Source organism: Vombatus ursinus, unplaced genomic scaffold, assembly GCF_900497805.2.
Source record: "Vombatus ursinus unplaced genomic scaffold, bare-nosed wombat genome assembly UNPS02014826.1, whole genome shotgun sequence".
Taxonomy (NCBI): Eukaryota; Metazoa; Chordata; class Mammalia; order Diprotodontia; family Vombatidae; genus Vombatus; species Vombatus ursinus.
The window spans coordinates 4,727,123-4,740,843 of NW_020954604.1; the positions used below are offsets into that span (position 1 = coordinate 4,727,123).

Consider the following 13,721-nt stretch of genomic DNA (forward strand, 5'->3'; position numbering starts at 1 on the left):
GTTGTTACATGTTACAAGCCTTATATCAAGGTTTACCTGCCAATAGCTGCTGCTTGTCATCTGTCCACACACTTTCAACCTTAGTCAAGTGCTTCTAATTGCTTGTTCCCACCTGCAGGGTTCAGAGAAGCTGGAATTGGCTCCAAACAAGACCCAAATAGAAGCCTGGATACTGGGGCAATGAACTGATCATGTCCTTGACACTGGCCTGTTTCCAGGCTTGTTTTCTTTCCTCTTTGAGCTCCTCTAGAACCTCTGACTCTTGACTACCTGCTTTGGTTTTTTACCTCCCCCACTTTGACTTCAGTTCTTGCAGGCTTTGCCATCCTTCTGGTCTTCTGATCTACCCAACTGGCCCTACTTGAATAAATTCAATTCTGTTTTATTCTACAAACACATGCAAACATCTTCTATGTCTTAGACAATGAAGATACTAAAATGAAATCAGATATGGTCCCTTCCCTCAAAGAACTTACCATCTTGTCAATTCAGTTACTAGGCAAACCCTGCTATTTTTCCATAGTAGCCCTATTGCTTTCTCTTGGAAGGATCAGAATCCTGACACCTGTACCTGCTGCCTGACCACTTTTCCTACCTCTTTATTCAACCTGCCCCAGCTGGTGCAATCCCATGGTTCCCTTGAAACTGGCACACATTGAACTCCTTTGGCATCAATCCCTCTCCCTGATCAGTGATCCCTAAACCACCTACCCTGATACCTTATCTATTTTACCATATTAGAACACTGAAAAGGACTCATTTAGCAAGGATTTCTTTCTGTGCCACCTTTCATTTTATTCAACAGAATTCTTTAAATATTATTGATCAGGAAACAATGCTCTCCATTTTCCCAGACTCATGGCCTGATCCCAATACTGATCTGCTCTATTTAACCTGCTCTGTTAGTATGATCTGGGCCAGTTTACCCCTACTTAGGCAGGCTGGTAGCTTTCCTATGCCCCCCAGGGGCTCACCATCTTGACACTAGACTTAGTAAAGACACCTGATTGACTTTAGCCCTACTGCAACTCACAGTTCCTGAACTCAATTGATCCACGAGCCTTGCTTGCTTCTCCAGCAGCAGGGATTACAGGTAAATGTTCCCAGGTAAGTTCACTGAGTGGAAAAATAACATTGTTAAATAGAAAGAAAAAGTTCCATTCAAGCTTCTCTCAGAGCTTTAAGTACTTAAACTTTTAAGATTTTGGCCAAATATATTCCAATTAAAGAGTTAAGTGAGTTTAATAAAAAAAAAGTGGGGGTCCACATATTCTACTTTCACCAGCTTCTGTGCAATTTTAGTGCTAAACTATTATCTTTTAGTCAGATTTATACTGAAATCTTAGGATTCAGAGCAGGAAGGGACCCATGAACATCATCTAATCTAAACCTTTCATTTTGCAAAGAAGGAAAATGAATCACAGAGGGGGAAGTAATTTGCCCCAGTCACAAGTAACCACAGCCAGGATTCAGACGTCCATCTCCTGACTCTTGATCTTTCCATCCCCCATATATCCTTTCCTACTCCTTTTCTACTCTTTTTTTTCCCCTAGTATTCACATTCTGTCCACTTTTTTAAAAAATTATTATTTTCTTTTTTCTTCTTTTTTTTCTATCTGTTCCAATACATCCTTTTCTTTTCGAAAAATTCCCTACTGCCTATCTCATGAAGTAAATAACCCATTGGAATACAAATAGGATGCCATCAGGGCTAATCAGTCCTGATAATTCCATGCTTATTTTGTTCATCTAGCCTAACATACATCTTCTGATTACCTGTAGTTTTCATTTGAAAGCCAGAAGAGGAAATGGAAAGGGACTGAGACAGACAGAAAGACAGAGACAGCAAGTAAGAAAGACAGGGAGAACAATGATACCAACAATGATAGCAGGTAGAATTTGATGAGAAAAATTCACTGGCGTGAAATTATCTTTGGCAAGAATTGTCGCTGTCATCTGATTCTGGGATGAAAGTGAAGTCTCCAATTGCAAAGTTAAGACAGAACTAATTTCCCCTGAGAACTACTGAATACTTTGGAGAATGGTTGCCTCTTGAGTTTGGCCCTCCGCATTGGCATGAATAAAGTATTGGCTGAATGGATGTTAAGTGTCTAGAGAATGCAGAGTGGTGCTCTAAGTATTTCATCCCATAACTACCTCCTTGCCTCCCACCATGTAAATATATGACACCAAAAATTGAAAATATATGTTTAGCTTAGATCCTTTGTGGCATAGAACTATGCAATTAGTGTTTTCTGAAAATCAAGGCAATTTAAACTAAGCTTCTTAAAAAAGCTGATGTCACTGGTATCTACCCAAGTTTGGGAAATGCAAAAAGGAAGGAGCTGGGAAGCCTAGGTCCCTCCGTGCTGTTGCAGAGATGTCTTTCTCAGTTTCTGAGACTGACTAAAAAAGGTTCAGGCCCACTGACTTTTTCCCTGGAAAAGTTGATGTCAGCAATGACCACTGGGACAGATAGCCTCTAAAGTCCCTTAGAGTTTTAAATCCTACCACCTGTTTATCTTAAAGTCTGAGGGAAAGGAAATATACCAATAAAGACCTCAATAGTGAATGGCTATCCTAATACTATAACCCAACACAGAATCACATAATTCTTGTCTCCATACTCCACTGAAGCATCCTAGAACCCTCTGATTTGAGAAAAGATTGAATCTACAGAAACCTTATGCAGAACACAAGATAAAAAAGAAATACTTAAAGACAAAGAAAAATATGTTCACAACTGAAAATATTGGTGATGATGGATCAAAGAAGTAAATAAATGTCCATAGGAGCACTTTTGCATGCTGTATGTATATCTATCTTCATACCTCTTGATGGGTTTCAGACACCGATGATGATTTCCTGATGGTGGACACGGTATGCCTCCTATGATGGGGAAGAAAAATGAAATGGTATCTCATGAAACAGTCTTGATTAACAAGAAAGCTTCTTTCACAACATTTGGAACAGATAACCATGCAGTAATAGAATCAATCAATTGATCAACAAACATTTATTAAGCACCTACTATATGCTAGGCACTACACTGTATGTTGAACATTTGGAGACAAAAAAGCAAATCAGTCTCTGCTTTCAAAGAGTTCATATTCCAGTAAAATGACTGAAATAAAGCCTACAAATATAAGGAAGTCTTTGAACAACCCTCATGAAAGACATGCACTTGTTACTACTGCTGGAGTGTGGATGTCACAGAATTTCTTGGATTAGAGGGGAGCTCAGAAATCATTTGATCCAACCCTTACCTGAATAAAAATCCCCAGTGCAATATAACTGCCAATTGGCCACCCAGGCTATGCCCCGTATTCTTAAAATGTGAAATAAATTACAGTGATTCCTCCTATTCACCAGCCTGTACTATATCAATAACCTACTTCTGCTTTTGGAAAGGCTAAGAATTGTAGATCAAAATGCCCAAAGTTATAGTTATTCTATTGTTGCTATAATATGTGATCTTGTGCATTATTTCTTCCTACTGGACACCCTCTCCTCCCTAGGTTTTCATGATTCTGCTCTCTCCCGGTTCTCCTTCTATTTTTTCCGATGATTAAATGGTTCACTCTTCATCCATTTCATGACCATTAATCATGGGCCCTTTTCTTTCTCTATATTATCTTATTCAGTGATTTAATCAGATCCTATGGTTCAACTATCATCTCTATGTATATGATTCCCAGATCTTTATGTCCAGCCCTAGTCTCTGTCTGATATTACAGTCCTACATCACTAACTGCCTTTTGGATATACTGAACAGGATGTCCTGCAAGCATTTCAAACTCAACATGTCCAACAGAACTCTTTTACCCCAAACCCTTCCCTCTTCTAAATTCTGCTACCACTGTGAGTGGTAAAACCGCCTTCTTAATTACCCTGATTCTTGTGTCATTCTCATCCTTTTCAATCACCCCATATATCCAATCCATTGCCAGATCTTGTCATTTCTGCCTTCACAATGGCCTTGTATATATATATCCTCTCCTGGTCCCTTCCTACCTTTCCAGTCTTCTTACACTTTACTCTCTGCCAACCATTCTACAATCTAGCTACTCTAGTCCAGGGCTTCTTAACTTTTTCTACTCATAACTGCTTCAGCGCTTCTTAAACTGTGGGTTGTAACATGACCCACAGTTTGAGAAGTGCTGCCCTGCTTTCTGATTCTCAAATATAACATTCCATCTTAAATCTCTCTGTCTTACCACCGGCTATCCTCCTTGCCTAGAATGCTCTCCCTCCTCATATCCATTTCTGAGTTTCCCTGAATTCCATAAAGACTCAGCTCAAAGGGGTAGCTAGGTGGCACAATGGATAGAGCTCCGGCCTTGGAGTCAGGAGGACCTGAGTTCAAATCCAGCCTCACACACTTGACACTTACTGAGTGACCCTGGGCAAGTCATTTAACCTCGATTGCCTCACAAAAGAAAAAAAAGTACTTAGCTCAAATCCCACCTTCCAATGAAGGACCTTCCTGCCCCAACTCCCCCGTCTGTGAGGACCACTTATTGTCATTCCCATTAGAACTTAAGCTTTGAGAGCAAGAGCTGGTTTTTCCTTTTTTTTTTTTGGTATTCATAGCACTTAACAGTGTTCTTGGTATAGTAAACATTTAATAAATACTTATTTACTGACTGTACTGACCTTTAATTTTACATCTCTAATGTTTATGGAACATTTTTCTCCTCCAAAATTGGCCTAAAATATGAACATTTGAATCTGGTGGTTGTTCAGTTATTTTCAAGTCATGTCTGACTCTCCGTGACCCCATTTGGGGTTTTATTGGAAAAGAAACTGGAGTGGCTTGTCATTTTCTTCTCCAGTTCATTTTACAGATGAGGAAACTGAGGCAAACAGTTAAGTGACTTGCCCAAGGTCGCACAGCTAATAAATGTCTGAGGACAGATTTGAACTCATAAAGATGAGTCTTCCTGACCTCAGGCCCAGCTCTCTGTGCCACTAAGCTAACTAACCCTTCGTTTTACATCTCCACTATTTAGGGAACAAACTTTTACCCTCCACAATTGGCCAACAAATCTGAACATTTGAATCCAATTGTTGTTCAGTTGTTTCAGTCAGGTCTGACTCTCTGTGACCCCATTTGGGGTTTTCTTGGCAAAGATACTGGAGTGGGTTTGCCATCTTCTTCTCCAGCTCATTTTACAGATGAGGAAACTGAGGCAAACAAGGTTAAGGGTCACACAGCTAATAAGTGTCTGAGGCAAGATTTGAATTCAGGTCTTGCTGACTTCAGGTCTGATGCTTTATCTACTATACCACCAAGTAGCCCCACTTTAAAGCCAGGCATATGAGCATTTGTCATGGACACATGGTGATACAAATGCAAGACGTATCATTCTCTCTGGACACAAAGCCAAAGGGACCTCTATCACATCTTAAAGTGGTCATTGACAACATTCTGCTTTCCCAGTGGAATAGACAGCGCTGCTGCATCTTCTTTAGGCAGCCTCTGAAACTGAGAATGATGCCTGTGTGATAGCATGAAGTTAATAAATAAGAGACCTAGGCCTCCTAGCTCCTTCCTTTTTTTCTTCATTTCCCAAGCCTGGATATAGGTCAGTGATCCCAGTTTTTTTCCTGCCCTTCAGGAGAATCTCATTCCAAAAGTTTAGTATAATTATGTCAATCCACTGTTATTCTCACAGTTCACTCAGCAACACCCAATACTTATTGAGCACCTACTACATAATCAGTGATGAAGCAAATACAAAGATGAAACTAGACAGGGACTTTACCTTGTCCTGCGGACAATCTTACTAACCTAATTTACATGTTAAATTTTATTGCAATTCAAAATATTCACCAAAATGCTCTCTGATTTTAATCAAAGCTGAAGAACATGAAAAACTATGGCCAAGAAAGACATCAAATTACTCTTCAGTCTTTGGCTCATGTTCTTCTCTCCTTCTGAAATGTCCTTCTTTGCTAGTCAATCTATAGAGCAAGAGGGGGCCATCTCCAGTCGTCCTGATCTGTATCTCGCCACTGGACCCAGATGGCTCCAGAGAAGAAAGTAAAATTGGTGACCTTGCACAGCCTTCCCTCACTTAAATCCAATTCATTTGCAAGTCACAGCATCACCTTCCTGATGTCAAGGTCCTCTTGGAGAACAAAGGACAAACAGCATAGAGCAACAAGCATTCATTAATCACCTACTGTATGTCAGACACTATGGTAGGCCCTGAGGATACCAAGACAAAAGTGCAGCAGTCTCTATCCTCAAAAAGCTTATAGTCTAACATAAATATATACATATGTTTATAAAATAAATAAAAGATAATTTGGAGACAAAAGCACTAGAAACTGAGGGAAGTGTACTCCAGCCATGGGAGCCAGCCAGTAAAAAGGAACTTAAAAGGAGTTAAAATGGATACTACATATGAAGAACAGTAAAAGGGCCATTTTGACTAGATATGTGCATGCTCCATAAAAGCTACATTTACTTGTAATGAGGAGAAATGAATGATAACAGCTTAAGTTTCCCTTTAATTAAGCCTTTACTTAACTTTAAAATAATAATACTACCCTTTACATAGCAATTAAAAAAGAAAAATCCAACCTGAGAATCCATCAGCACAAGAAGCCCCTGTGAAGAGGTGGAGGGGTTTTGGGGCGCTGAACCCCAAGATCTTGACGTGGGTCTGCCTGAATGAATTCAACCCCAATCTTCTTCCAGCCAGAGAAATAGTTTATTAAAGATAAATCACATATAGGCCAGGTGACCCGTGAGGATGAGCAGACATGAGATTCTCAGCCTCTGGGCATGAGAGGTTCTCAGCATCTGAATGGGGGCTAGAGTGGATCCAGGTGATGCCAAGTGGGCATGAGGATCTCAGCTTCTAGGTGAGAACAGCTCGGCCTCAGAATGGGGGTATCTGAATGGGGGAGGACAGGTGATGCTCATGCGGGCATGAGATAGTCTCAGCCTTTTGCATGTGAGGAAAATTCAGCATCTGAATAGGGGAGGCCAGGTGGATCTTAAGCCAGGTGACATGAGAATCTCAGCCTCTAGGCATGAGAACAGCTCAGCATCTGAATGGGGGCAAAGGTGGATCTTAAGGACAGAAAGACTGTGGGGGGTATCTAGGAGTGGCCAAGTAATTTGGGGTGAGGGAGGAAGGGTCTAGGGAGATCTGGATGGGAGTGGCTAGTAAGCTGGGGTGAACAGAACTCCTGGGTCCTGGACCTTGTGGTGCCTAGCTAGGATTAAGGGTGAGAAATGGCCAGGGGTCATAGGAAGGCAAAACAATGGAAGGGAGATTGGGTGTAGCCACAATGAGAGGCCAGTTGAAGCTGGGAGGAGGGGCTGGTGATTGGAAAAAAAGGGTCCAGGTGAGAATTTCCTTGGAAGGTCTGAGAGATTTGAATAAACAATGAGAATAGATAATGAAGGGAACTGGACGGGGGAAGTTTGCTTTCAAATGGAGCTGGGACCGGTAGACAAACTTCTTCAAAGGTGCTTTCAAAGAGAGATAAAGTGAGTCTACAAGGAATCTAAAGTTTAGGGTTTTTCTGGGAATTGCAGACAAACTGGAGCCAGATTCTTTTTGGGGCCAGGAAGGAAAGTGCATCTGCATAAGATCAAAAGGTCCAGGCCGGCTTTGGAAGGGAGATAAGGGGAATCTCACAAAAGGGCTTAACAATAAAACCATTAGTGGCAAAGGTCTTGGCTTCTGAAACTGAATGAAACCCTTCACTTGGGTAGAAGCTCCCTCCACTGAGGCAGATGTCCCTACTCTGCAACTTAAGAGTCTCTGGGGACACTGCAGCAAAGTCACATGTCCCAACCCACCAGGATTTGAACTCATGTTTTCTTGTTCCCATCTCCCAGGCCAGTTCTCTATCCACTAAGGCAGGGGCAGAGAACCTGCAGCCTCAGGCCACGTGTGGCTTCTAGGTCCTCAAGTTCGGCCCTTTGAGCCTCGAGGCCGAAAGTTCCCCACCCCTGCACTAAGGTATGCTATCTCTTATCCTTACTTTACTTTCACAAAATACTCTTGCTCCTCTAGTATGGAATTTTCCAGTTTCTACTTTACTTGAACCTAACAACGACCCTGTGAAGCAAAAAGTTCAGCAAAGAGAACCAGAGAGAAAGAGGATGAGGCATCAGTGAAAGAGACAAGATAATATAATAATAATGATAATAATAGCTGGCATTTTTATGGCACTTTAAGGTTTGCAATGTTTTCTCATTTGCTCCTCACAACAATCCTGAGGGGGAAAAAGGGGGCAGGTAGGTAGAGCAGTGGATAGAGCACTGACCCTGGAGTCAGGAGAACCTGAGTTCAATCTGGCCTCAGACACTTGACACTTATTAGCTGTGTGACCCTGGGCAAGTCACTTAACCCCAAATGCCTCAAGAAAAAAAAAAACAATCCTGAGAAAAAAGGGCTATTATTCGTCCCATTTTACATATGAGAAAACTAAGGCACAAAAAGGTTAAGAGATTTGCCAGGGTCGCACAGCTAGTGAGTGTCTGAAGACAGATTTGAACTCCGGTCTTCAGGACTCCAGGACCAGCACTTCAAGTCAACCAAGTTAAGTATGGTGTCTACAGATAACGTAGGAAAGAGTATTCAATAAAAGCTACAGAATCAGTAGTGTCAAAGGCAGCAGGAAAGTCAGAGGGGATGAAGAGGCAGAAAGTCATTGGATTTAACAATTAAGAGATCTTCAGTGTCCTTTGAGAGAGGACTTTCAGCAGAAGCCAGATAAAGAGGGATTCAGGAAAGACTGATGGGTAAGGTGATGGAGGTGGTAATGATAGCTATTTCAAGAAATTTAACAGGGAAGGGGAGTATAGGGGCAGAGCAGAAACTAAAAAGGGAAAAAAAAAACATTTAAACTTTGTTTAAAGGATGGGAGAGACCAAAACAACTCTGTAAATAGTTGGGAAGGAGTCAAATGGAAAAGAAAGACTGGAGATGCCTAAGAGATAGAGAATAGTTATTGAGGGAAGGAAAATGAGATCCCATAAATATAGAGGTATGGTACCTCCTTTACCCAAATTATCATGTAACTGGCCACTAGGTGGCAAAATGGATAGAGTTCAGGCTTTGGACTTGGGAAGACTTGAGTTCAGGTCTCACACACTTACTAGATGTAGGACCCTAGATACATCATTTACCACTCTGGGCTTCAGCTTCCTTATCTGTAAAATGGGAATAATAATAAACAGCACCTACCTCATAGGAAAGATAAAGTTGTTCTGAGGTTGTTTTAGTGAGAAATATATAAAGCACTTTGCAAACCTTCAAGTGGTGTATAAATGCTGTTATTATTAATTTTGTATATATTTTGCATATATTTATATAAGCATATGTTATCTACCCAGTAGAATGTAAGCTCCTTGAGGTCAGAGGCCATTTTTAATACCTCCAATGCCAGGCACACAATAGGCAACATGCCTATTGATTGATTAATTCATTGACAGGCAGAAGAATTAGCCTTAGTGGGGAGTAGAAATACTTCTGTTCCTAGCAAGAAGGAGAACAGAATGAGCCATGATGCAGAAAAGAACAGAGGAAGGGTAAGGAGAATGCTGATCTTCTTGTTGAAGTAGGAGGCTAAGTCATCAGATGGAGACAGTTCTTTAGGGGGGTCGTAGATCGTAGGATCCTAAATTAGACCCTATATAATTCAATCCCTTAATTTTACAGATGAGGAAACTGGGGCCCAGAGAGGTTAAACGAGTTGGTCAAGGTCATTGCAATTGGAAGTCACAGAGACAGGATTTAAACCCAGGTGTTCTGATTCTATATCCAGGATTCTTACCCACAAAAGAGAAAAAAAAAGTCGCCATCAGGAATACTATAGGCAATTGATAAGAGTCTAGAGGTAGAATTATTGAATAGTGAAGGGCCACCTATGTATATATCATAAATGTATAAGTAAAATCTGGATTCCACTTTCTAGCTGAAAAAAAATTAGGTCTCAAAGAAGGTTCTATAGTTAAAGGTAGAAAGGGATTAAAATCCAGATTTTCTGACTATTCCCATTATTCTATGCTGCTTAAAGAAAAGATGATGTAAGGCGCTTTTATAGTAGCCATCTGGAGGGTATACTAGTCAGCAAGCGAGCAGAGTGTTTGGGAGAATAGAGGGGAGCAGTCCCCTACTACTCCTTTGCCAAAGGCCAATCCCGAAAGGTTCTGGAATACAATCCAGTCCTGCCCTCCCTCCAGAGACTAACAATTCTGAAGTCTTCTGAGACCCCCTGGGAGATGACATGAGAGTCCCCTTGATGAAGCTAAATAAAACAGGGCCAAAGCCTTCTTATCAATTACCTATGGTATTCCTGATCCCTGACTTAAAGCCTATCTCAGCCTCTTGACTAGCCTAGAGAGGTGAGTGCAGTGAATAGAGCACCGGGCCTAGAGTCAAGAAGATCTGAGTTCAAATCTGGCCTCAGACCCTTGGCAAGACCTGAACATGAAAAGACTTAAGGCTTATTTGCCTCAGTTTCTCATCTGTAAAATAGACACACTAGAACAGAAAATGGCAAACTACTCCAGTCTCTTTGTCAAGAAAATCCCATGGACTTTGTCCACATGGAGTCAGACATGACTGAGCAACAGAACAACGGCAACAAAAAGAAGAAAATTGGTGTGATTCCGTGAGTATAGGAAGCTGGGATAGCTATGTAGTGGCTGCTCAGAAAAGAGAAGAAAAAAAAAGACTTACATAGACTCTGGTGATCTGGGATCAAAAAATTGAATGTTACTCATCCTTTCTCCCCTCCCCCAATAAAAAACAACCTCACCTCCTTACATAAACATTGCCTGATGTGCTTGACTTAATGCTATTTGGTAAGTAGTAAGCAATACGCTCACATCAGCAGAACATTTTGTAAACCTAGAACATTGCCTAGCCTGTAGTAGTTACTTAACAATGACTTGGTTACTTGATGGCAAAAGAGTGTAATGGATAGAATCCTGGATTTAGATTCTGAAAGACTTAAGTTCAAATCCTGCTTCAGATAACTATATGACTCTAGGTAAGTCATTTGACCTCTAGGAACCTCTTTTTATTGATCCACTGATGTATTAAAGGAGAGTAATAATTGCATCTGCCTCACAGGTTACTGTGCACCTCAAGCAAAATAATGGATATAAAGCACCATGAATGCCTTAAAGGACTACAATAAATGAGAGCTAACATTATGTCATTTGAGCCTCACAGTTATATAAGGCAGATATTTCCCCATTTTATAGATAAAGGAACCAAGGCTCAGAAAAGATGTCCACACTCACTTCACTTCTAAATGGCAGAGCCAGGACTCAAAGCCAGGTTTTCTGGTACCAAGTTCAGAATTCTGTTCACTATACCTATAGTAGATGCCATCCTTTTTAGTTTGCAACTTGGCTATGTTGTTTCACCAAAAGACAACTCCAGCCCAGAGTGGCCTGATCCTATCTATTGGTTTCTGAGCAAAAATTTATCTTTGACTTAAGAGGATATAACGTAGACCTTGTCAGTGCTTTATAGAAGTTACCTGTAATCCCTCAAAGATTCCTTCTTGGCTGCTTTCTGCCTACCAGATTGGCAACAGGCAAATTTGCAGTCAATGACCTGGTAAATAATTGGGTTGTACATAGCTGCTGACTTCGCAAGCAAAGTTGGCACCACTGAAAACTGAACTGGGATGGAATCAGGCTGTCCAAAAGCTGACCACACTGACACCACGGCATAGGGGATCCAGGCAATCAGGAACCCTGCACAGATCAACATTGCCACCTGGTGAGAGAAGATAGCAAACGAGAGAATCAATTGGCAGATATGCAATACTATATATGAAACACAAGGGCCCAGAATATGGAAAACTATAAAATGATTAAAAGAAACAGATGAAAAACAATGACTACACACAACCTGGAAAATCTACCTAACATCCTCTTCCCCTCCCTCCAGATAACTAGACTTTATTTTGCATGTCCCCATAGAGTGCTTTAGCCATTAATATTTCATAAGAACACACACTTATAGTTGGAAAGAATATCCTAGACCATAAAGTCCAACCCATCTTATTTTGTAGATGAAGAAATTAAAACCTTAAGACGTGAAAAGATTCGCCAAGGTAGCACACGTAGTGAATAACAGACCCCAGATTGCAAACTAGGTCATGGGATCATAGATTTATAGCTGGAAGGGACTTTAAAGGCCATCTAGCCCAATATGCTCATTTTACTGAAGAGGCAACTGAGACCCAAGGAAGTTGAGTGACTTTTCTCTAATACTGGTGGTTTACAAGACAGTTATTGTTCAGTTGTTTCAATCCTGTCCAACTCTTCGTAGCCTTTGAGAATTCAGCGTCACCTCCATGCCACCACTTGGTAGAGGCTGGCCGAGTCATTACTAATCTCTTTATCCTATTTGCCATAAGTCGCTGCCCTCTCTATATCGCATTCTTCCAGGGATACAAATGCACCCAAAGTCTAAAATGAACTGAGATGTGCTCAGTTTGGGAGAAAAGAAACCATGCCAATAAGCACACGTCTTCCTGAGTCTGTCCTGATTACTCAGCCCACATCCACTTAAAACCTACTTGGGGGATTTGTTCACCTTAATGAAACTTTCAGTGACCCAGATTTGCCATTAGGGAAAACTTTGCCCTCGTTGAAATTTCAGTACGAATCTTCTTCGGGGACGCATGTTAATTCTTCATTGGATCATAGGATTTAAAGCTAAAACGAGGGACTCCATGACCTTTGAGATCCCTTCCAGCTCTTTGATCCCATCACAATTTCACAGAATTAGACCTAGACAAGAACTTAGAGGCCATCCAGCCCAACCCTTGATTTTATAGGTAAGGAAACTGAGGCCCAGAAAGGTTCAGATCCTTGCCTAGGTTCACACAAGTCACAGTATCTGAAGGAGAATTTAAACTGAAGTCTTCATCCATCCAAACTTAACACTCAACACTGTGGCACCTAGATGCCTCACCAGCCACTTTATTTCACAGATGAGTATGTGAAAGTAACTTGCCCAAGGTCACACAAGTAGTGGGGTAATGCCTCTGAGAATCAGATTTAGGCTTTCTAAAGCCAGTGTAAATTCTACATTCCCAAATTGCCTTTAAGTTAAGGACTGGGAGCTTAAGGAACGTGGCCCAGGTCTCAGAGTGAACCATGTAGGCCCAGTAGGGGCTTCCTCACATTCCAGCGCCTGCAATGCTCACCTGTGTTTTACCAAGAATTAGAACAAGCCTAATAATCACATGCAAATTTCCTGCTGGGCTTTGCTTGCCATCTTTCTCCAGAGACCTGTTGGGTTGAAGTTCTACTCTGTTTGCTCTGTGATGATTTTTTTTGTTTTCATATGGAATGGCTGCCTAGAGGCTCTGGAGTGAATGCATTTTTTCGAAATTCCCAAATAAATAATAAATATATAAATAAACATTGCTTCAGCAGATGTCTGGGGGTTTAACATTACTCTCATCCATTCTCCTTTGGTGACTCATATGCTGATTTCACAATATCTCAAAAGCCATTTTCTATGCTATATACTTGTGCACTCCTGCCAAAGTCATTGACAGAAAATAAATTAACACTTAGCAAATAATATTTCCTACATTTTATGTATTTTTTCCTTTTATGGGAGTTTGCAATGGAATTCAGGAAGTACTTAAAACATTTGTACTGTTTTCCCCCTTTGGAAAAGGCACATTGAAGAATTAGATCCCAGACAAAG

General features: G+C 41.0%; 1 protein-coding gene across 1 annotated transcript in view; it reads right to left on the minus strand.

Moving 5' to 3' along the window:
- Nucleotides 1-2,825: 2,825 nt before the first annotated feature.
- Nucleotides 2,826-13,721, minus strand: part of OPN5 (opsin 5) — a 40,708-nt gene continuing 29,812 nt past the window's right edge. The window contains exons 5-6 of the mRNA XM_027838317.1: nt 11,527-11,768; nt 2,826-2,889 (exon numbers count right to left, since the gene is read on the minus strand). Coding sequence (XP_027694118.1) covers nt 2,826-2,889; nt 11,527-11,768 — 306 coding nt within the window. The remainder of the gene's footprint in view (nt 2,890-11,526; nt 11,769-13,721) is intronic.